The sequence below is a fragment of the Heptranchias perlo genome, chromosome 22 (genome assembly GCF_035084215.1).
Source record: "Heptranchias perlo isolate sHepPer1 chromosome 22, sHepPer1.hap1, whole genome shotgun sequence".
Taxonomy (NCBI): domain Eukaryota; kingdom Metazoa; phylum Chordata; class Chondrichthyes; order Hexanchiformes; family Hexanchidae; genus Heptranchias; species Heptranchias perlo.
The window spans coordinates 17810641-17834072 of NC_090346.1; the positions used below are offsets into that span (position 1 = coordinate 17810641).

Sequence of the window (23432 nt, forward strand, 5' to 3'; positions counted from 1 at the left end):
AGGAGGAATTTCAATAAATAGCTCACCGCTGTTCTGCTTTAATCAGTACGTTCCAACATTTGCCAGTTGAGAGCGACAGGCCACAAGATTTAGGAACTGGTGGGGGAGAGGGTTCCCCTCGGGAGTGCAGCCAGAGCACCATGGGTGGCTTAGGTGTATTGGGGGGAGGAGACAGGTCAGGAGAGCAATAGTGATGGGGGATTCAATAGTTAGGGGAGCAGACAGGTATTTCTGCGGCCGCAGACGTGATTCCAGGATGGTATGTTGCCAACCTGGTGCCAGGGTCAAGGATGTCATTGAACATTTTGGAGGGGGAGGGTGAACAGCCAGAGGTCGTGGTTCATGTCGGGACCAACAACATAGGTAGAAAGAGGCATGAGGTCCTGCAGGCAGAGTTTAAGGAGTTAGGAAAGAGATTAAAAGCAGGCCCTCAAAGGTAGTAAATTCCAGATTACTCCCAGTGCCATGCGCTAGTGAGAATATGATGTGGAGATGCCGGTGATGGACTGGGGTGGACAAATGTAAGGAATCTTACAACACCAGGTTATAGTCCAACAAATTTATTTTAAAATCACAAGCTTTCGGAGATTGTCCCCTTCGTCAGATGAATGAGTGAAAAGGTTCTCAAATCGCATATCTTATACTAGGCTGGGACAGCATCACACCAATCAAAAGGTGTCGTTGTTATTCAAACAGGCCAGTCACGGAGAACAGCACGTCCCAGTACACTGGATATACATTGTGCCAATTACACAGACAGGCAGAAAGAAACCCAAAATGGCAGAGAGAGAGAGAGAATATTAAAAAACATAATTTTTTTCCTTTTTTTGCTGGTGGGGTTACGTGTAGCGTGACATGAACCCAAGATCCCGGTTGAGGTCGTCCTCATGGGTGCGGAACTTGGCTATCAACTTCTGCTCGACGATTTTGCGTTGTCGTGTGTCTCGAAGGCCGCCTTGGAGAACGCTTCGAGGCACACGACAACGCAAAATCGTCGAGCAGAAGTTGATAGCCAAGTTCCGCACCCATGAGGACGGCCTCAATCGGGATCTTGGGTTCATGTCACGCTACACGTAACCCCACCAGCAAAAAAAGGAAAAAAATTATGTTTTTTAATATTCTCTCTCTCTCTGCCATTTTGGGTTTCTTTCTGCCTGTCTGTGTAATTGACACAATGTATATCCAGTGTACTGGGACGTGCTGTTCTCCGTGACTGGCCTGTTTGAATAACAACGACACCTTTTGATTGGTGTGATGCTGTCCCAGCCTAGTATAAGATATGCGATTTGAGAACCTTTTCACTCATTCATCTGACGAAGGGGATAATCTCCGAAAGCTTGTGATTTTAAAATAAATTTGTTGGACTATAACCTGGTGTTGTAAGATTCCTTACTAGTGAGAATAGAAATAGGAGGATAGAGCAGATGAATGTGTGGCTGCAAAGGTGGTGCAAGGGGGAGAGCTTTAGGTTCCTGGGGCATTGGGACCAGTTCTGGGGGAGGTGGGACCTGTACAAGCCGGACGGGTTGCTCCTCAACAGGGCTGGGACCAATATCCTTGTGGGGAGGTTTGCTAGTGCTGTTGGGCAGGGTTTAAAATTAGCTTGGCAGGGGGATGGGAACCTGAGTGTGGATTCAGATGGGATAAAGTTGGAACTGGAAATGGAAGGCAGAAAATTAGTGAGTGAGTCTGGAAGGCAGAGGGAACGAAGGTTAGAAAATAAACAACAGAGGAGTTTGGCAGAACTTAAATGTATTTACCTCAATGCAAGGAGTATAGGAAATAAGGAGGATGTGCTGAGGGCACAGATAGACAAGTGGCTTAGAGAGGGGCAGGACTGACAGCTCAACGTTCCTGGTTACAGGGTTTTCAGACGCAATAGAGAGGAGGATAAAAAAAGGAGGGGGTGGCAATTTTGGTTAAGGAAACAATTACAGTTGTGAGGAGGGATGGTATTTTAGAAGAAGCATTAAATGAGGCCTTATGGGTTAAGCTAAAGAACAAAAAAGGGGAAGTCACACTGCTGGGAGTGTATAATAGACCCCCGAACAGTCAGAGGGAGATAGAGGAGCAAATATGTAGGCAAATTTCTGAGAAGTGCAAAATCAATAGGGCAGTAATAGTAGGGGATTTCAACTACCCGAATATTAACTGGGATACAAACAGTGTAAATGGTATAGAGGCGCAGAATTCTTAAATTGCATTCAGGAGAATTTTTTTAGCCAGTATATAGCAAGCCCAACAAGAGCGGGGGCAGTTCTGGATTTAGTTCGAAGAAACGGGAGGTAGAAAAGCAGTTAGTGATGTAGTTAGCGACTCAGAAAGGCAAAAGAAGCAAAGGCTAAATAGTGTTCAGCACAGGAATTTGACGGGGTTAAAGGGTGTATACTTCAATGCAAGGAGTATTACAAACAAAGCAGATGAGCTAAGGACACAGATAGACACATGGCAGCATGATATCATTGCTATAACAGAAACCTGGCTTGAAGAGGGGGATAATTGGCAGCTCAATATCCCTGGATATAGAGTTTTTAGGCAGGATAGAGTGGGTGATAAAAAAGGAGGGGGGTAGCATTATTAGTTAAAGAATCAATTACAGTTGTGAGAAGGGATGATATGCTAAATGGATCAATCGAGGCCATATGGGTTGAGCAAAGATATAAAAAAGGGGCAGTCACACTACTAGGAGTGTACTATAGACCCCCGAATAGCGAAAGGGAGACAGAAGAACAAATATGTAGGCAAATTTCTGAATGCAAAAATAAGAGGGCAATAATAGTAGGGGACTTCAACTACCATAACATCAACTGGGATTCACACAGTGTGAGGGGCACAGAGGGCGCAAAATTCTTGATCGGTGTCCAGGAGAAATTTTTTAGCCAATACGTGACAAGCCCAACAAGAGGGGATGCAATTCTAGATTTAGTCCTGGGAAATGAAGATGGGCAAGTGGGTGAAGTGACAGTGGGTGACCATATTGGGGATAGTGACCACAATTCAGTTAGTTTTAGCATTATTATGGAAAAGGACAGAGTTAAATCAGGAGTAAGCATTTTAAATTGGGGGAAGGCAAATTTTACAGAACTAAGAGGTGATTTGGCAGAAGTGGACTGGACACAACTACTTGAGGAGAAATCAGTGGCAAGCCAGTGGGAGGTACTAAAAAGTGAAATTCTACAGGTACAATGCAGACACGTCCCCTCAAAGAAAAAGGGTGGCACTGCCAAATATAGAGCCCTCTGGTTGTCTAGAAGTATACGGGGCAAGATAAAGCAGAAAAAGAAAGCTTATGACTCTCACAGAAAACTAAATACTGCAGAAAGCCTGGAGGAGTATAGAAAGTACAGGGATGATGTAAAAAAGGAAATAAGGAAAGCAAAGAGAGGGCATGAAAAAATATTAGCTAGTAAGATTAAAGAAAACCCAAAGATGTTTTATCAGTACATTAAGAACAAGAGGATAGCTAAGGAAAAGGTGGGGCCTATCAGGGATGATAGGGTAACGTGTGTGTAGAAGCAGAGGATGTGGGTAGGGTTTTAAATGAGTATTTTTGTCTCCGTATTCACAGAGGAAAGGGATGATCCAGACGTAGTAGTTAAAGAGGAGAGGTGTGAAATATTGGATAAGGTAAACATAACGAGAGAGGAAGTACCCGAGGGGCTGGAATCCTTGAAAGTTGATAAGTCACCAGGGCCGGATGGATTGTTTCCTAGGCTATTGAAGGAAGCCAGGGAGGAAATAGCGGATGCTCTGAGGATCATTTTCCAATCCTCACAAGATACAGGGGAGGTACCGGAGGACTGGAAGATTGTAAACGTAGTACCATTGTTTAAAAAGGATACGAGGGAAAGGCCGAACAATTATAGGCCGGTCAGTCTTACCTCGGTGGTGGGCAAACTATTAGAATCAATACTGAGAGATAGGATAAACTGTCACTTGGAAAGGCATGGTTTAATCAGGGATAGCGTGGATTTGTTCAGGGAAGGTCATGCCGTACAAATCTGATTGAATTCTTTGAGGAAGTGAGAAGGAGGATTGATGAGGGTAGCGCAATTGATGTAGTCTACATGGATTTTAGCAAGGCATTTGACAAGGTCCCACATGGCAGATTGGTCAAAAAAGTAAAAGCCCATGGGATACAAGGGAATGTGGGAAATTGGATCCAAAATTGGCTCAGAAACAGGAAACAAATGGTAATGGTCGACGGGTGTTTTTGCGACTGGAAGGCTGTTTCCAGTGGGGTGCGGCAGGGCTCGGTACTAGGTCCTTTGCTTTTTTTTATTCGTTCATGGGATGTGGGCGTCACTGTTGAGGCCGGCATTTATTTCCCATCCCTAATTGTCCTCGAGAAGGTGGTGGTGAGCCGCCTTCTTGAACCGCTGCAGTCCGTGTGGTGACGGTTCTCCCACAGTGCTGTTAGGAAGGGAGTTCCAGGATTTTGACCCAGCGACGATGAAGGAACGGCGATATATTTCCAATTCGGGATGGTATGTGACTTGGAGGGGAACGTGCAGTTGGTGTTGTTCCCATGTGCCTGCTGCTCTTGTCCTTCTAGGTGGTAGAGGTCGTGGGTTTGGGAGGTGCTGTTGAAGACCCCTTGGCGAGTTGCTGCAGTGCATCCTGTGGATGGTACACACTGCAGCCACAGTGCGCCGGTGGTGAAGGGAGTGAATGTTTAGATTGGTGGATGGGATGCCAATCAAGTGGGCTGCTTTGTCCTGGATGTTGTCGAGCTTCTTGAGTGTTGTTGGAGCTGCACTCATCCAGGCAAGTGGAGAGTATTCCATCACACTCCTGACCTGTGACTTGTAGATGGTGGAAAGGCTTTTGGGAGTCAGGAGATGAGTTACTCGCCACAGAATACCCAGCCTCTGACCTGCTCTCGTAGCCACAGTATTTATATGGCTGGTCCAGTTAAGTTTCTGGTCAATGGTGACCCCCAGGATGTTGATGGTGGGGGATTCGGCGATGGTAATGCCGTTGAATGTCAAGGGGAGGTGGTTAGACTCTCTCTTGTTGAAGATGGTCATTGCCTGGCACTTGTCTGGTGCGAATGTTACTTGCCACTTATCAGCCCAAGCCTGGATGTTGTCCAGGTCTTGCTGCATGCGGGCTCGGACTGCTTTGTTATTTGAAGGGTTGCGAATGGAACTGAACACTGTGCAATCATCAGCGAACATCCCCATTTCTGACCTTATGATGGAGGGAAGGTCATTGATGAAGCAGCTGAAGATGGTTGGGCCTAGGACACTGCCCTGAGGAACTCCTGCAGCAATGTCCTGGGGCTGAGATGATTGGCCTCCAACAACCACTACCATCTTCCTTTGTGCTAGGTATGACTCCAGCCACTGGAGAGTTTTCCCCCTGATTCCCATTGACTTCAATTTTACTAAGGCTCCTTTGTGCCACACTCGGTCAAATGCTGCCTTGATGTCAAGGGCAGTCACTCTCACCTCACCTCTGCAATTCAGCTCTTTTCTCCATGTTTGGACCAAGGCTGTAATGAGGTCTGGAGCCGAGTGGTCCTGGCATCGGTGAGCAGGTTATTGGTGAGTAAGTGCCGCTTGATAGCACTGTCGACGACACCTTCCATCACTTTGCTGATGATTGAGAGTAGACTGATGGGGCGGTAATTGACTGGATTGGATTTGTCCTGCTTTTTGTGGACAGGACATACCTGGGCAATTTTCCACATTGTCGGGTAGATGCCAGTGTTGTAGCTGTACTGGAACTGTTTGGCTAGAGGTGCAGCTAGTTCTGGAGCACAAGTCTTCAGCACTGCAGCTGGGATGTTGTCGGGGCCCGTAGCCTTTGTTGTATCCAGTGCACTCAGCTGTTTCTTGATGTCACGTGGAGTGAATCGAATTGGCTGAAGACTGGCTTCTGTGATGGTGGGGATATCGGGAGGAGGCCGAGATGGATCATCCACTCGGCACTTCTGGCTGAAGATGGTTGCAAACGCTTCAGCCTTGTCTTTAGCACTCACGTGCTGGACTCCACCATCATTGAGGATGGGGATGTTTACAGAGCCTCCTCCTCCCGTTAGTTGTTTAATTGTCCACCACCATTCACGACTGGATGTGGCAGGACTGCAGAGCTTTGATCTGATCCGTTGGTTGTGGAATCGCTTAGCTCTGTCTATTGCATGTTGCTTCCGCTGTTTAACATGCATGTAGTCCTGAGTTGTAGCTTCACCAGATTGGCATCTTATTTTTAGGTACGCCTGGTGCTGCTCCTGGCATGCTCTTCTACACTCCTCATTGAACCAGGGTTGATCCCCTGGCTTGTTGGTAATGGTAGAGTGAGGAATATGTCGGGTCATGAGGTTACAGATTGTACTGGAATACAATTCTGCTGCTGCTGATGGCCCACAGCGCCTCATGGATGCCCAGTTTTGAGCTGCTAGATCTATTCTGAATCTATCCCATTTAGCACTGTGATAGTGCCACACAACACGTTGGATGGTGTCCTCAGTGCGAAGACGGGACTTCGTCTCCACGAGGACTGTGCGGTGGTCACTCCTACCGATACTGTCATGGACAGATGCATTTGCAACAGGTAGATTGGTGAGGACGAGGTCAAGTAAGTTTTCTCCTCGTGTTGGTTCGCTCACCACCTGCCGCAGGCCCAGTCTGGCAGCTGTGTCCTTCAGGACTTGGCCAGCTCGGTCAGTAGTGGTGCTACTGAGCCACTCTTGGTGATGGACATTGAAGTCCCCCACCCAGTATACATTCTGTGCCCTTGCTACCCTCAGTGCTTCCTCAAGTGATGTTCAACATGGAGGAGGACTGATTCATCAGCTGAGGGAGGGCGGTAGGTGGTAATCAGCAGGAGGTTTCCTTGCCCATGTTTGACCTGATGCCATGAGATTTCATGGGATCCAGAGTCAATGTTGAGGACTCCCAGGGCCACTCCCTCCTGACTGTATATCACTGTACCGCCACCTCTGGTGGGTCTGTCCTGCCGGTGGGACAGGACATACCCAGGGATGGTGATGGAAGAATCTTGGAAAGTTGGCTGAAAGGTATGATTCTGTGAGTATGGCTGTATCAGGCTGTTGCTTGACTAGTCTGTGGGACAGCTCTCCCAATTTTGGCACAAGTCCCCAGATGTTAGTAAGGAGGACCTTGCACGGTCGACTGGGCTTGGTGTTTTGCCGTTGTCGTGTCCGGTGCCTAGTGGTCCGATGCCGGGTGGTCCGTCCGGTTTTATTCTTATTGTGACTTTTTTTAGCGAGATTTTACAACTGAGTGGCTTGCTAGGCCATTTCAGAGGGCAATTTAGAATCAACCACATTGCTGTGGGTCTGGAGTCACATATGGACCAGACCATGTAAGGACGGCAGGTTTCCTTCCCTAAAGGACATTCGTGAACCAGATGGGTTTTTACAACAATCCGATAGTTTCATGGCCACCATTACTGATACTAGTTTTTTAATTCCAGATTTTATTTAATTAATTGAATTTAGTTAATTGAATTTAAATTCCCTAGCTGCCATGGCGGGATTTGAACTCATGACTCTGGATTATTAGTTCATTAATACATTAATGATTTGGACTTAAACGTAGGGGGCATGATTAAGAAATCTACGGATGACACAAAGGTAGGCTGTGTGGTTGATTCTGAGGAGGAAAGCTGTAGACTGCAGGATGATATCAATAGACTGGTCAGATGGGCAGAAAAGTGGCAAATGAAATTCAATCCGGAGAAGTGTGAGGTAATGCATTTGGGGAGAGCAAACAAGGCAAGGGAATACACAATAAATGGGAGGATACTGAGAGGTGTAGAGGAACAGAGGGACCTTGGAGCGCACGTCCACAGATCCCTGAAGGTAGCAGGATGGGTAGATAAGGTGGTTAAGAAGGCATATGGAATGCTTTCCTTTATTAGCCGAGGCATAGAATATAAAAGCAGGGATGTTATGCTGGAACTGTATAAAACACTAGTTAGGCCACAGCTTGAGTATTGAGCACGGTTCTGGTCACCACATTACAGGAAGGATGTAATTGCACTAGAGAGGGTGCAGAGGAGATTTATGAGGATATTGCCAGGGCTGGAGAATTTTAGCTATGAGATAAGATTGGATTGGCTGGGGTTGTTTTCCTTGGAACAGAGGAGGCTGAGGGGTGATTTGATTGAGGTGTACAAAATTATGAGGGGCCTAGATAGAGTGGATAGGAAGGACCTATTTCCCTTAGCGGAGGGGTCAGTAACCAGGGGGCATAGATTTAAAGTGATTGGTAGAAGGATTAGAGTAGAAATGAGGAAAATGTTTTTCCCCCAGAGGGTGGTGGGGGTCTGGAACTCACTGCCTGAGAGGGTGGTAGAGGCAGAAACCCTCAACTCATTTAAAAAATACCTGGATGTGCACCTGAAGAGCCGTGACCTTCAGGGCTACGGACCAAATGTGGGAAAGTGGGATTAGGCTGGGTGCCTCGTTTCTCAGCCGGCGCGGACACGATGGGCCAAATGGCCTCCTTCTGTGCCGTAAATTTTCTATGACTCTATGGGAAAACAAAAACAAAAAACAAGTGCTGTTTGGAAGATCACAAGAATGGTTCAGATTGAGAAGGTCTTTCAGCCGAAGTGATCTTGGCCTTCCAGATTACCAACCCTACCTTATCAATGGTGAAACCTTAAAGGGTTCAGATCCACTGATATCAATGGCCATGCCCAACATGTAGTGACTCTACTGCGAATCATGTAGCTTGTTAATTAGGTTGGCACTCAGATCCTGGTCAGAGAATATTCTCGTGGTTAAGCACTGGGCACCATTCTTGGGAGTTGTAAATCTGAACCAAAGCTTTGTCTTCATTGGCTGAGTTTAGCCGAACGTCAATTACCCCATTATTCACTGCATTGACCAAGGAAGGGGTCATGAGTTCCGGCCCCATACTCAGGCTTCAGTTTATAATTGAGGCTGACTCTCCAGTGCAGAACTCAGCAAGTGCTGCATTGTCAGAGGTGCCACCCTTTAGATGAGACATTAAACCAAGGTCTGCTTACTTGTTCAAGATGCTGACTATTTCCTAGCACCATTTGAAGAGCAGAGAGTTCTGCTGGTGTCCTGACCAACATTTCCCCCTCAACCAACACTCAATCATCTGATGGTGTTCAATTATGGCTGCTGGGTTTACCCACATAACAGCACTCACTGAACTCAAAGGCATTCACTGCATGAAGCACTTAGAAATGTTCCGAAATGATAATCACTGTCCTAATGCAAGTATTATTTTAAATACTTTTTCCATGAAACTCCCGCCTCCGACTCAACTTCTCAACTAGTCAGGGGTCAGCTCAGATGTCAGCCAAAGAAAAATTCATACTCCAGATTATAGTCTTGATAGAAGGAGGGCATGTCAGGAAGAGAAATCGTGAGGGGGATGAATGGAGGGGAGATGTTGGAGATAAAACCTTTGTTCCTAGTTTGAGTTAGAGAGAAATAATGTTATCATCAGGGCCCCTTTCAAAGAGGGCGGGTCACTATTCAGCCCATTGCCCCTGTGCTGGCTCTTTGAAAGAACTATCCCTTTAGTCCCATTCCCCTGCCCTTCTCCTTTTATCTCCAAATATTTGTCCACTTCCTGAATCTGGATTCTGGATTCTGCTTTCCCCACTGTTTCTGGTCAGACATTCCATGTCCTAACAACTTTTGTTGTAAGAAAAAATCTCAATACCTCTCCCTTCATTCTTGAACTTCAATTTATGACCATTGGTTACTGACTTATCGACCAGTGGGAATAGTTTTTCTTGATTTACTTTATTAAAATTGTCTCATAATTGAACCACTCTATCAGATGTCCTTCGAACCCCAATTTCTCTGGTCTTTCCTCATAACTAAAAACTCTCATAGTATCATAGGAAGTACAGCACAGGAGGAGGCCACTCAGCCCATCATGCCTGTGAGAGCTCTTTGAATTAGTCCTGGGATCATTTCAGTGATTCTCCCCTGCTCCCTCTCCAAGGCCTTGACATCCTTCCTAAAGCAAGATGCCCAAAATATTCCAACTGCAGACTAATGTGCATAGGACCAGTTGTAGGCCAATCAGCCCCTCAAGTCTATTCCACCATTCTGTTAGATCATGGCTCATCTGTACCTCAATTCCATTGACCTCCTTTGCTCCATATCCCTTGATACCCTTACTTAACAACAATCCATCGATCTCAGTCTTGAAAATGACGATGTTGTCAGGCACAACATGACTTTTACAAATCTATGCTAGTTACCTTCCTCTTTCTAGGTATTCATTTAATCCTGTGTCACGGCTTCTAGAAGGATCCTTTTTAAAGGAATCTCACCACTTTTTTGGAGAGAGATCTAGGGGCTATAGTGGGCCAAGTCCAAACATTGATCTGTGCTCCATTGGCTAATCAGAGCCGGGGCAGGTTAGGAGCTGTACGATTGGTCTCTGTCACTGGGCTAAGGACAACATTCCCATTCCTAATTATTATCCGCCCATTCCTGCTGGAAAGTGCAGGCACGCACACTGGGTGAGAATAGAACTGTAATGCCCTCCCATAGTCAAATAGCCACCTGACAATCACTCTCTGGGTTCTCACATGAACGGTGAGTATCTAGAGAGGTCTCCACAGGCAGCTGGTAAATTGCACCCAGTGTGGAACACTACCTGTAGGAGAGAAGAGGAAGGAAATTGAAGAAAAATATATAAGAGTTCACGCTGTACAGAGCTGCTAATTATTTTGCACAGTTTCCCAGTCTGAGATGAGGTAGCTAAAGCCAGTGTTTCTCTGTGGCTTTTAAATGGATAAGCTTATTAGGACCATGAATCAGTTGGATGCACTCTCAGACATGCAGACACACAGGCACAGACACACACACACACACACACCCTCACAGACACACATACACTCGCCCTCACAGACACACACACACACACTCACACTCGCCCTCACAGACACACACACACACACTCACACTCGCCCTCACAGACACACAAACACACACACTCACCCTCACAGACAGGCACACACACACTCACACTTGCCCTCACAGACACACGCGCACACACCCGCCCTCACAGGCACACACACACACCCACCCTCACAGACACACACGCACACACCCGCCCTCACAGACACACGCACACACACCCACCCTCACAGACACACACTCGCCCTCACAGACGCACACCCACAGACTCGCCCTCACATTTACACTCACACTCGCCCTCACAGACACACAAACACACACACTCGCCCTCACAGACACACACACTTGCCTTCACAGACACACAAACACACACACTCACCCTCACAGACACACACTCACACTCACCCTCACAGACACACAAACACACACACTCACCCTCACAGACACACACTCGCACTCGCCCTCACAGACACACACTCGCACTCGCCCTCACAGACACACACTCGCACTCACCCTCACAGACACACAAACACTCACACTCACCCTCACAGACACACAAACACACACACTCTCCCTCACAGACACACAAACACACACACTCTCCCTCACAGACACACACTCGCACTCACCCTCACAGACACACACTCGCACTCACCCTCACAGACACACACTCGCACTCACCCTCACAGACACACACTCGCACTCACCCTCACAGACACACACTCGCACTCACCCTCACAGACACACACTCGCACTCACCCTCACAGACACACATTCGCACTCACCCTCACAGACACACACTCGCACTCACCCTCACAGACACACAAACACTCACACTCACCCTCACAGACACACAAACACACACACTCTCCCTCACAGACACACACTCGCACTCACCCTCACAGACACACACTCGCACTCACCCTCACAGACACACACTCGCACTCACCCTCACAGACACACAAACACTCACACTCACCCTCACAGACACACAAACACACACACTCTCCCTCACAGACACACACTCGCACTCACCCTCACAGACACACACTCGCACTCACCCTCACAGACACACACTCGCACTCACCCTCACAGACACACACTCGCACTCGCCCTCACAGACACACACTCGCACTCGCCCTCACAGACACACACTCGCACTCACCCTCACAGACACACACTCGCACTCACCCTCACAGACACACACTCGCACTCACCCTCACAGACACACACTCGCACTCACCCTCACAGACACACACTCGCACTCACCCTCACAGACACACACTCGCACTCACCCTCACAGACACACACTCGCACTCACCCTCACAGACACACACTCGCACTCACCCTCACAGACACACGCACACACCAGCCAGTCCTGGAACAGAAACCATGAAGTGTTGTTGGTGTTTTTTCCTGTTTGATGGCCCTTTGAGATAATGCAATCGATCAGCACCAGAGCTGTCAAAATAACAATAGCAAGTGAGAAAACCTCGAAGCTAGCTCGAAACTTTCACAGAGAGAGGAGAGCCACGACGGTTTCCTCTCTAGAGCAAAGCAGATCAGCAGCACGTACCAGGAAGAAACAGGAATCAGCGTGCAGGACTTGCTGTCGCTGTGGTGATGCTAGTAACCCTGCGGGTTTATCCGTGCTTCAAAGTCTCAGGCTCTTGTTTTAATTTTTTTTAAACTCATTCCCGACTGTGCTCTGTTTCTTTTACCAATCTTCTCCCCCTTGAAGTGTCAACATTGCCACATATTGAGTTCCACAGGTGTCAGCAGCCTTACCCAAGTAGCCATTCTTCATACAGGAGTCTTCACCAATGAATGGCGACAGACTATTTGACTGTGGAAGCATCACAGAATTACCTAATTCTGCCCTCAATTGACAGCCATACACTCAAGATTTGCCAAGAAAGGGCATTGGATGAGAATTGGAATTCTGGCTTCTGGATTTTTTATTTCTTTAGCCCAGGGATGGTGAGACCAATAGCACTGATCAGGGATCAAACATGGCGCCTTTCTCTCTACCCATTGGGGGGGTGCGAGATATTGTGGGATGCGATATTTTCTAGACCCTGGCACCAGCTGGATAATCCGCACTGCTGGTTCCCAGCTCTGTGGATTCCTCGCTTTCTGTGCTGCATATCTGCCCATGATCCCATCGCCTCCCCTTGCTCAGTATCTCCTGTCTGAGGAGAGGACACCCAAGGCTCCCGTTTCCAGGCCACCATCACTGTTCTCTAAACAACTACCGGAACATAGATATGAGCAACCCCAGGGTGTGGGGTGGGGAGGGGAGGAAACTCTCGATCTACAGCCTGTCCTGGGGGGACTGAAGTTAAGGTGCTCCAAGTGGCCTCAACACCTCATGTTCGTGAGCAGAAAACAAATCACACCTTACTGGTATCCAATACAGAGACAGAGAGGGAGATCTAGGGCGCTAAATTGGGCCGTGTAGTGCCCATTGTTTCGGTCCATTGCGCCTCTGCAACATCCAAGATGGCGTCTTGGCTACGCACGCACGTTTCCAGAGTGATGTGTGTCGGTTGCTATCTTGGTATAGGAATACTGAACACTGGAACCATGTAAAGTAGGGAGAAAATGCATACAGTCAGTGTGCAACGCTGGTTCAACGCCATTTTGGAACTTAACGCTCAACTCAACGCACAGTCTTAACCCCGACCATCTGAACGTGTCTTAAACTGCCTGCAGGACCTCCACCTATCCTAGTGCTCCTACAAGATGCTTCCCCAGTGGCTGGAGCATGGGTGGTGGGAGGCTGCTGGCCTTCAATGGAGGAACGTCCAGATGGAGGACGACCTCGAGCAGCTCTGGGCCGGAGGGCCCGGCACCAGACTGCACCATCGCAGCATGGGCTGCAGCAGTCTGGCCTGGTTGGCCGATAGACAACAACAAGGGCACTGGCAGAATGGCAGGGGTGGGAGCAGGAATTCTGTCGTCCTGAGAGAGGACAGCAGGTCTGACTGCCATGGCACCTCTGCCACTCTCCCTGGGCGGCGCCTCAGCAATCCTGGTGATCAGCTGGAGAACGGATTGCTGGAGTCCTGTGACGCCCTGGAAGCCCCGTTCAACAGTGGTCCCCAGAGACACGATAGCAGCAGTCTGAACTTCCATTGCAGCAGTCTGAGCAGCAACCGTAGCTTGCAGACTTTTGATGACGTCGGTTTGTGCTGCAATGGCAGCTGTTCGTGCTGCAGTAGAAGCCGTGACATCGGCCATCAGACGCTGCATCATGGTGGGCTCCACAGGTGTGCTGATGGAGATGACCACCTGTTCCATGTTGGAAATGATGGGCTCCAAGCTCTGCGCAAAGCTCGGTGCCAAGTTGGAGCTGGACTCCTCCAGGCCCCTTGTCACTGTGCGTAGGCTTTCTGTCAGGCTTTCCAGTGCCCATCAGCCATCTTCTGTTGCCTGGCCCATCAAAGTCCTCATCTGATTCCTCTGCAGCAGAACTAGTGAGCGACCTTGCCCTCCAGCGAGCTGGCACCTGCGGTATCCGTTCCCCCCACCCCAGCTCCTGCGCACTTGTTGCTGGTGTCTCACCAAGTGTAGATCCCTCCTCTAAACCAGCCTCTAAACGACGTGCAGTGTCAGTCTCTGAGCTGGTGGAAGCAAGTGTCAGATCGAGTGACGGTGTGGCTTCAATGCCCCCCCTTCTCCTCTTCCCCCTCCTCCTCCTCGGATGGTGCCTCCACGTGTTCTTGGATATCTGCAATGACAAAGGGAAACAGGTTGAGTTGTGGAGTGGAGAGAGGAGCAAGTAAGACGTGCATGCTGACAGCATCTGCAGCACGTGAGTCAGAAAAGATTATGGGAGGAGGGAGATGTGGGAAACGAGAAGGATATGCAGAGACCCCCCCCCTTCATCGGGATCTCCAGCACGGCATCTTGTCACAGCTGCAGCAATGGCCCGCCCAATGATCCGAAGCACTGTCTCCGCTAGGTGGGTTGAGGACGTGTAAGCGTCCCCGTCCATCCTCAGGTCTCTCCTGCTGCTGGCTGTTATGCGCCACCTTCTCCTGCAAGACAGAGGACAGTGTGTCAGTGAGTATCCTGTAAAGTGTGTGGGTGATATGCCTGTTGTGGTCGAATAGCTGCCAATATGTGTGATCTGTGAGTGGTGGTTGTGTGGCCTGCAAGTGTGGTATTATGTGTGGGTGAGATGCAGCATGCCGAGTGCAGCATTGCGTATGGATTAGCAATGTTTGTTGGTGGGTGGTGACAGGGGGTGTGATGCGTGGAGCAGTGGTGCAGTTGGTTGGATGTGCCACTTGACACTTGCATTCACTCACCTTGACCACTCATGTCAAATCATTGAACTTCTTTCAGCACTGCACCCACGTGCATGGTTCAATGCTCCTGGCGTTCACTTCCTGCGCCACAGCCTCCCACTGCCTGCGGAGCCGCAGTCTGGAGGGTCTCCTCAAACCCTGCGGGTACATGTTGGTCCTCCTTTCTTCCACCAGGGCCTCCAGTGCCTCACCCAAGAAGCGTGGGACCCTCTCTCGTGCTGGTCCTGCCATCCTTGCGGCCATCTTTCCCTCCTCCTAGTGGACTGTGCATGACCCATTTAAAATGTGCACCTTCCTCATTCTCCGTGCAGCCTCTCAGCAGCGTGGGTAGTGCTGGCTGCACGGAGATATCATGGTGATTAGCAGACAGCACGAAGTTCACGTGCTGCCTGCATAGGGCCCATCAGGCACGAGGTATGAGCTCATCACACTACCCCCGCCCAAAAATGGCCCTTATCCAATTTTTCCCCCAACCTGTTTTAGTGATGTTGGTTGAGGGATAAATATTGGCCAGGACACCGGGGAGAACTCCCCTGCTCTTCTTTGAAAAGTGCCATGGGAGCTTTTACGTCCACCTGAGAGGGCAGATGGGGCCTCAGTTTAACACTTCTCACACTATGCAGTTAAACTTTCTAATGCCACATGCTTATAACAGCGGAGATCTATCTTATTCAATGTTCTAATCTTCACCAAATGTCCTTTCCAGCACTATCTAAAATCATATTTTGTGAGAAGAAAATGCAAGTGTAGTGGAAACAAAAATAGCCAATATGTTAAACCTTATCAATAGATTGATTTGAAACTGATACAGTTGATCCCAATCACTGAGCAGCAGGTTTTCAGAGAACTATCTGCTGCAGCTCAGTCACACTCATATACTTGGTACAGAAATGAATGACCACCAGCTCAGATCTATTCACTCATCATTTTCTGTGGCAATTATCACAGCCCTCAGCAGTTCAATCTTGCAACTTTGTTTTTTTGCAAGACTATTCCTGGGCTATGAAGACAGAATTGGTAAAAGGCTGATTCTGCAATGAGTTACATACTGACCTTTCACCTCAAGGATCAGAGTTCAAATTTAGTTGCAACTGAGCTCTGCAGCCGATAACCGACCTGTGTAAAATGAGTTCGGGTCAGACACGATTCAGACACGATCCCATCCCTTTTGGGCATGGGTCAGCAACACTGAACTGCCCATAATTTGGCACTAAATTGACAATCTCATTCGCACCTGTGGGGTGGCTGGTGTAGAAAATGGAAATGTGTCACATTGGTGCAGTGGGACTCCTCTCCTCAGACTGGGATCAAGGCATTATTTTTGAGGAAGATTAAAGGAGCTTTAACCTAGACTACACTATCTAACCCGTGCTGCACCTGCCCTGGGAGTGTTTGATGGGACAGTGTACAGGGACCTTTACTCTGTATCTAACCCGTGCTGTACCTGCCCTGGGAGTGTTTGATGGGACAGTGTGGAGGGAGCTTTACTCTGTATCTAACCCGTGCTGCACCTGCCCTGGGAGTGTTTGATGGGACAGTGTAGAGGGAGCTTTACTCTGTATCTAACCCGTGCTGCACCTGCCCTGGGAGTGTTTGATGGGACAGTGTAGAGGGAGCTTTACTCTGTATCTAACCCGTGCTGCACCTGCCCTGGGAGTGTTTGATGGGACAGTGTAGAGGGAGCTTTAAGCTGTATGTAACCCGTGCTGTACCTGCCCTGGGAGTGTTTGATGGGACAGTGTAGAGGGAGCATTGCTCTGTATCTAACCCGTGCTGTACCTGCTCTGGTAGTGTTTGATGGGACAGTGTGGAGGGAGCTTTACTCTGTATCTAACCCGTGCTCTACATAGTGTTACATAGAGTCTACAGCACAGAAACAGGCCATTCGGTCCAACTGGTCTGTGCCGGTGTTCATGCTCCACACGAGCCTCCTCCCACCCCTCTTCATCTAACCCTATCAGCATATCCTGCTATTCCTTTCTCCTTCATGTGTTTATCGAGCTTCCCCTTAAATGTATCTATGCTAATCCCCTCAACTACTCCTTGTGGTAGCAAGTTCCACATTCTAACCACTCTCTGGGTAAAGAAGTTTCTCCTGAATTCCCTATTGGATTTATTAGTAACTATCTTATATTTATGACCCCTATTTCTGGTCTCCCCACAAGTAGAAACATTTTCTTTACATCTACCCTATCAAACCCTTTCATAATCTTAAAGACCTCAATCAGGTCACCACTCAGTCTTCTCTTTTCTAGAGAACAGAGCCCCAGCCTGTTCAAACTTTCCTGATAGGTATAAACTTTCATTCTGGTATCATTGTAGTAAATTTTGATTGCACCTTGTCCAGTGCCTCTACATCCTTTTATAATGTGGAGACCAGAACTGTTCACAGTACTCCAAGTGAGGTCTAACCAAGGTTCTAAACAAGTTTAACATAACTTCTCTGCTTGATTTGCCTTTCTTATGGCTTTATTAATCTGTGTCGCTACTTTTAGTGATTTGTGTATCTGAACCCCCAGATCCCTTTGCTCCTCTATCCCATTTAGACTCTTATTATGCAAGCAGTATGTGGCTTCCTTATTCTTCCTACCAAAATGCACCACCTCACACTTATCTATATTTAAATTAATTTGCCTATTACATGCCCATTCTGCAAGTTTAGTAATGTCTTCCTGTATTTTGTCGCAGTCCTCCTCGGTATTTACCTCCCAATTTGGTGTCGTCTGCAAATTTTGAAATAGTACTTTCAATTCCTGAGTCCAAATCATTTATGTAAATGGTGAACAGTGGTCCCAGCACCAATCCCTGTGGAATAACACTTCCCACCTTTTGCCAGTCCGAGTTACTATCTTTAACCCCTACTCTCTGGGTTTTGTAGCCAGCTTGCTATCCATTCTGCAACTTGTCCCCTGACTACACATGCTCTGACCTTAGTCATGAGTCTACTGCTGCTCTATTTCTTTGTTTGTCAGTAAAGTTTTCCAGTTTATTTTCCCTAGTTCCATACTTTGGTCTTTGTCTTACTTATGTCCTTCTCAATCTTTATCTTAAACCTTATTATGCTGTGATTGTTATTGCCTAGCTGTTCCCCCACACTTACTTCTCTTATCTGCTCTGGTTCATTTCCCATTACTGGATCCAGCAGTGCTTCCTCTCTTGTTGGACTTTTTACAAACTGGGTAAGAAGGAGTCCTGCATTGTAAAAACTCCATTCCCTGTATCCCTTTACCTACCTCTTCTTGCCAGTTTATTTGGGGATAGTTACAATCTCCCATGATTATTATTCTTTGTCCTTTACTCATTTCCCATATTTACTTACATATTTCTTCCTCCATCTCCTTTCCACTGTTAGGTGGTCTGTACTATACCTCTAATAGCGTAATCGATCCCTTCTTATCTTTTATTTCAATCCATATGGGTTCTGTTTCTATCCTTCTGGTAGTTATGTTCCTTTTTCTACTGCCATTATATTATCTCTGATTAGTACAGCTACTCTGCCCCCCACTCTACCTTCCCTATTCCTTCTGATTATGTTATAACCTGCAATATTTAGTTGCCAGTCCTGTTCTTTATGTTTCAGCTATTCCTACTACGTCTGTTTCCTTGTAATGGATCATTACCTCCAGTTCCCCCATTTTATTTTGGACACTGTGTACATTGCTGTTAATTCATCTTTAGTAGTTATTTCCTTCTACTTTATTTTTAACAGTTCTTTTATACTTCTGTTTTATAACTGTATTTGTTCCTTGACCGTTTATGTTATCTTTATTCCTTACCCTGGTCTGACCTTTACACGCATCTCCTGTTTCTTTTATCTTTAAACTTTTGTTATTGCTCCCAGATCCCTCCCCCCATCTTGCTAGTTTAAAGCATTATCCACTGCCCTATTTATCCTTTCCGCTCGGACTCTGGTCCCATTCTGGTTCAAGTGGGACCTTCATCAGGTCACCCCTCAGTCTTCTCTTTTCTAGAGAAAAGAGCCCCAGCCTGTTCAGCCTTTCCTGATAGTTTATAACCTCTCAATTTGTGAATCTTTTTTTACACCTCCTCCAATGCCTCTATATCCTTTCTACAATATGGAGACCAGAACTGTTCACAATATTCCAAGTGTGGTCTAGGTTCTCTACAAGTTTAGCATAATTTCTCTGCTTTTCAATTCTATCCCTCCAGAAATGAGTCCCAATGCTTGGTTTGCTTTTCTACAAGTTTATTAATGTCTTCTTGTATTTTGTTGCATTCTTCCTCAATATTAACTACACCTCCCAATTTGGTGTCGTCCACAAATTTTGAAATTGTACTTCCGATTCCAGAGTCCAAATCTTTAATGTAAATTGTGAACAACAGTGGTCCCAGCACCGATCCCTGTGGAATACCACTTCCCACCTTTTGCCAGTCCGAATAGCTACTCTTAACTCCTACTCTCTGTTTTCTGTTTTGTAGCCAGTTTGCGATCCATTCTGCGACTTGTCCCCTGACTCCACATGCTCTGACCTTAGTATTTGATGGGGCACGGCCAAGGGAGCTTTACTCTATCTAACAATCCTTCTCAGCAGTAGACTCCAGCCTCTCCACTTTCTTTTCTCAGTCGTATTAACAGAGAAGCAGTGAATCTAGTACTATCATTTCCAGTCTTGTTCCTTCTGAGATCTGAGTGTCCAATGCTACCTGATCTCCTCCCTCCAGCTTTGCTGTAGAGAAATCAAGTCTGATCCGTCTTCTACTCTGCCTCATTCTCCCCCAGGACCGAAACCCAGTGAAACTCCTTCCTTCTCAGAGTCTTCCCTTCCATAATCAACAGGCTTTTGAAACTTGATGCCACTTAACATCACTCCTTCATTTACCTCATCTTCTATCATTCTCTACAACCTTTACAACATTGACTACACTTCAAAAGTATTTCATTGACTGTAAAGCACTTTGGGATGTCCTGAGGTCGTGAAAGGCACTATATAAATGCAAGTTCTTTTATTCTTTCTTAGCAATGCCCTGGCACTGTGCCCTTCACCTGGGTTTCTATAGTTTAAAAAAGGAAGATGTGATCTCCACGTCCTTCTTCAACAATGCTTACTGTTATCATATTAACTTGCTTCCTTTGATCCCACGTAATGATTTTATATAGAGCTTAAAAGGGATGTTCTGAGTTATGTGATGCTGTCGAATTTGTGGTATCAACTAATTGGTGACATTGTTGGTTGATTTATATTAAGAATTTGGCTGTATTTTGTAATCCCTTGCATAGTGGACACCTACATTACTGATCCAAATAGTGCACTCCATATCAATATTCAAATATTTGAATTGCCTGACAAAAGTTTATGTGTAAAAATATTGAAATATAAGTCAACAACTTGTCATCTTTGGTGTCCAGATCAAGTTGTGATTAGATGGTTTTAACCAGGTCTTTCTTTCCCGTTTCAGAGCTGGGTTAATGCTCAACACCCAGATGCATTTTATGATGTCAATGAGAAAAATGCAATTGTCTTGGAGAAGGGGGACATTGTACAGGTATACGATGGATCTATTGCTCTTGAGAAAACGTTGATGATGAAATTGAAACCCTGGGACAAACAGCCTGAAATTCATTCCTCATGGCAAGCCTTGTGTGGACCGAGTTCCTGTCATTCATCTCACTCCAGGGGCCAATTTGGGAATAACGTCCAACAATGGAAGGATAAATCCTATGGGCAGGTATCTATCGACACTGTGATGGTGACTGATGAGGATGTACCTTGTTGTTCCCAATGCAGTTACAAATGCAAACCAACCAGACCACCCTACTTGACCCAATGTAATAGTAATTCTGACAGAGACAATTCCAATGTACAGGATTATCCCACCAGCAAGCAACTGTTCACTCATTTGCTCCCACTTACATCAGGGAGCCCTCAGCATTGTGACAGCAACACGCCATTGAACACCATGATGTCCCTGTTACAATCGTCTGGTGGCCAGGAGGGGACAAGTGGGAATGTTCTAGATCTTCAGTGTCTCAACGTGGCTGACTGGGGACCAGAAAATGAACCTTTTTCTTTGAATGATGGTGAAGATGCCTCTTGGGATGACAGAAATGTAGGTGAAGATGGTTCTTGGAGTGATGGAAGCCTAGATACCATCTCGTCATGCAGTAGGCTGGGACCAGACCTTGGTTATCCCAAGATATCACTGGATTTAGATACTGTCGACAGTGGATTCACTGAGACTGACACCGATTCTATGACCGCTGTTGATTCTGGATATAAAAGTAACACAGGCACAGACGGAATAATCAGGGCAGCACACGGACCAGAGCCGTGCGATAACAGCCCTGTTAACTCAGAGCAGGAAGAGCAGTATTACAGAAGCTATGTCAAGCAGTGGGCCAGGTCCAATTCCACCTGTACAGACTGCAGCAGTCATGGATAGCGGCCCTGGCTAGTTTCTAACCTCCTCTGGCAGGCATGGCTCAATGGAGCATAAAACATGTCACGATGTCAGAAACACTTTTTACTGATGTCATTCCTAAATAGCTACAGATGACAGAGCTTTTGTGGGAGTGATTCACCCATTGATTTAAGATTGGTCGGCATTTATTTCTTTTTAATCGATTCTGAATGGCAAAAAAGGGAATTCTGTTGCAGAACGTGTGTTTCTACTTTTTATTTTTTTAAATGACAAACCGAGCCTCGTCGCACGTGACCGCTGTCTGTTTAGAACAGTGCGCCATTATTTCATTTTGTTTGGAGTCCCTGCCTGTCTGATACTTCGGAAATTCTGCAAATTAACTCAATCTTGCAAAACCCCTTACAGCCTTTTTCTCCAGTGTTGTCACCAGGTTTTAGTCAATATAGGAAATTTAAAAATTACACTTAGGCAACACACCGATCTTGTGAAATTGCTTTCTGGTAAGTGACTCAATTCTATTGCCTTAGATTGCTCCCAGAAGCAGTGGTCAATGTGTAACAGAATCTAATATTATACCACTGGCTGCTTCTCATCAGACAGAGTATGGAAATTTCACACTCACCATTACACATTACAACATCCGAATGACCACACTGATCTCCTAAGAGGATCAGAGCTGCACTCTCCTCAGGTGATACGTTCATTCAGTATTCTGCTACTTTCAAACTGTGATTCTTATTGAACTGCCGTCAAGTTTGGTTAAGTACTGAAGGCAAACTACAGTCCATTTCTAAACCACCAGCCTCTTTCAAACCGTTCGTGTGAGGGACCCACCTCCTGCAAATATCGACACGCTCCCCCTCCCCCAGACGCCCTCCTGCAAACATCGACACACTCCCCCCACCCCAGATTTCACCCCCCCCCTACAAATATCGACACTCCCCCCCCCGATCCCCCCCTGCAAATATTGACACACTCCACCCCCTCCCCCCACAAATATCGACACCCCCCCAGAACCCCCCTACAAATACTGACCCTCCCAGGGGCTTATTCTAACCTCTGAAAGTGTCAACTGCCTAGAGATAACAAAGGGCTGAATGTACAGCAACAATAAGAACAGTCAACAAACAGAAAAGTGCTGAAAACATTCAGAATGCAGAATTCATGAGACACTGTGATCACAGTCTAGAGAATCAGGCCTAGCTGGACAACAATCGGATGACCCTACAGATCCCCCAGGACATTGCTGCAGGAGTTCCTCAGGGCAGTGTCCTAGGCCCAACCATCTTCAGCTGCTTCATCAATGACCTTCCCTCCATCATAAGGTCAGAAATGGGGATGTTCGCTGATGACTGCAGTGTTCAGTTCCATTCGCAACCCCTCAAATAATGAAGCAGTCCGAGCCCGCATGCAGCAAGACCTGGACAACATCCAGGCTTGGGCTCACAAGTGGCAAGTAACATTCGCGCCAGATAAGTGCCAGGCAATGACCATCTCCAGCAAGAGAGAGTCTAACCACCTCCCCCTGACATTCAACGGCATTACCATCGCCGAATCCCCCACCATCAACATCCTGGGGGTCACCATTGACCAGAAACTTAACTGGACCAGCCATATAAATACTGTGGCTACTAGAGCAGGTCAGAGGCTGGGTATTCTGCAGCGAGTGATTCACCTCCTGACTCCCCAAAGCCTTTCCACCATCTACAAGGCACAAGTCAGGAGTGTGATGGAATACTCCCCACTTGCCTGGATGAGTGCAGCTGCAACAACACTCAAGAAGCTCGACATCATCCAGGACAAAGCAGCCCGCTTGATTGGCACCCCATCCACCACCCTGAACA

At 47.0% G+C, this 23432-nt stretch overlaps 1 protein-coding gene across 1 annotated transcript in view; it reads left to right on the forward strand.

The window, feature by feature from the left end:
• LOC137340543 (interleukin-21 receptor-like) overlaps nt 1-21826 on the forward strand; it is an 88257-nt gene extending 66431 nt beyond the window's left edge. Inside the window, exon 9 of the mRNA XM_068003062.1 lies at nt 20626-21826. Within this exon, the coding sequence (XP_067859163.1) occupies nt 20626-21609 (984 nt within the window). The 3' untranslated portion in view covers nt 21610-21826. The remainder of the gene's footprint in view (nt 1-20625) is intronic.
• Nucleotides 21827-23432: the final 1606 nt, after the last annotated feature.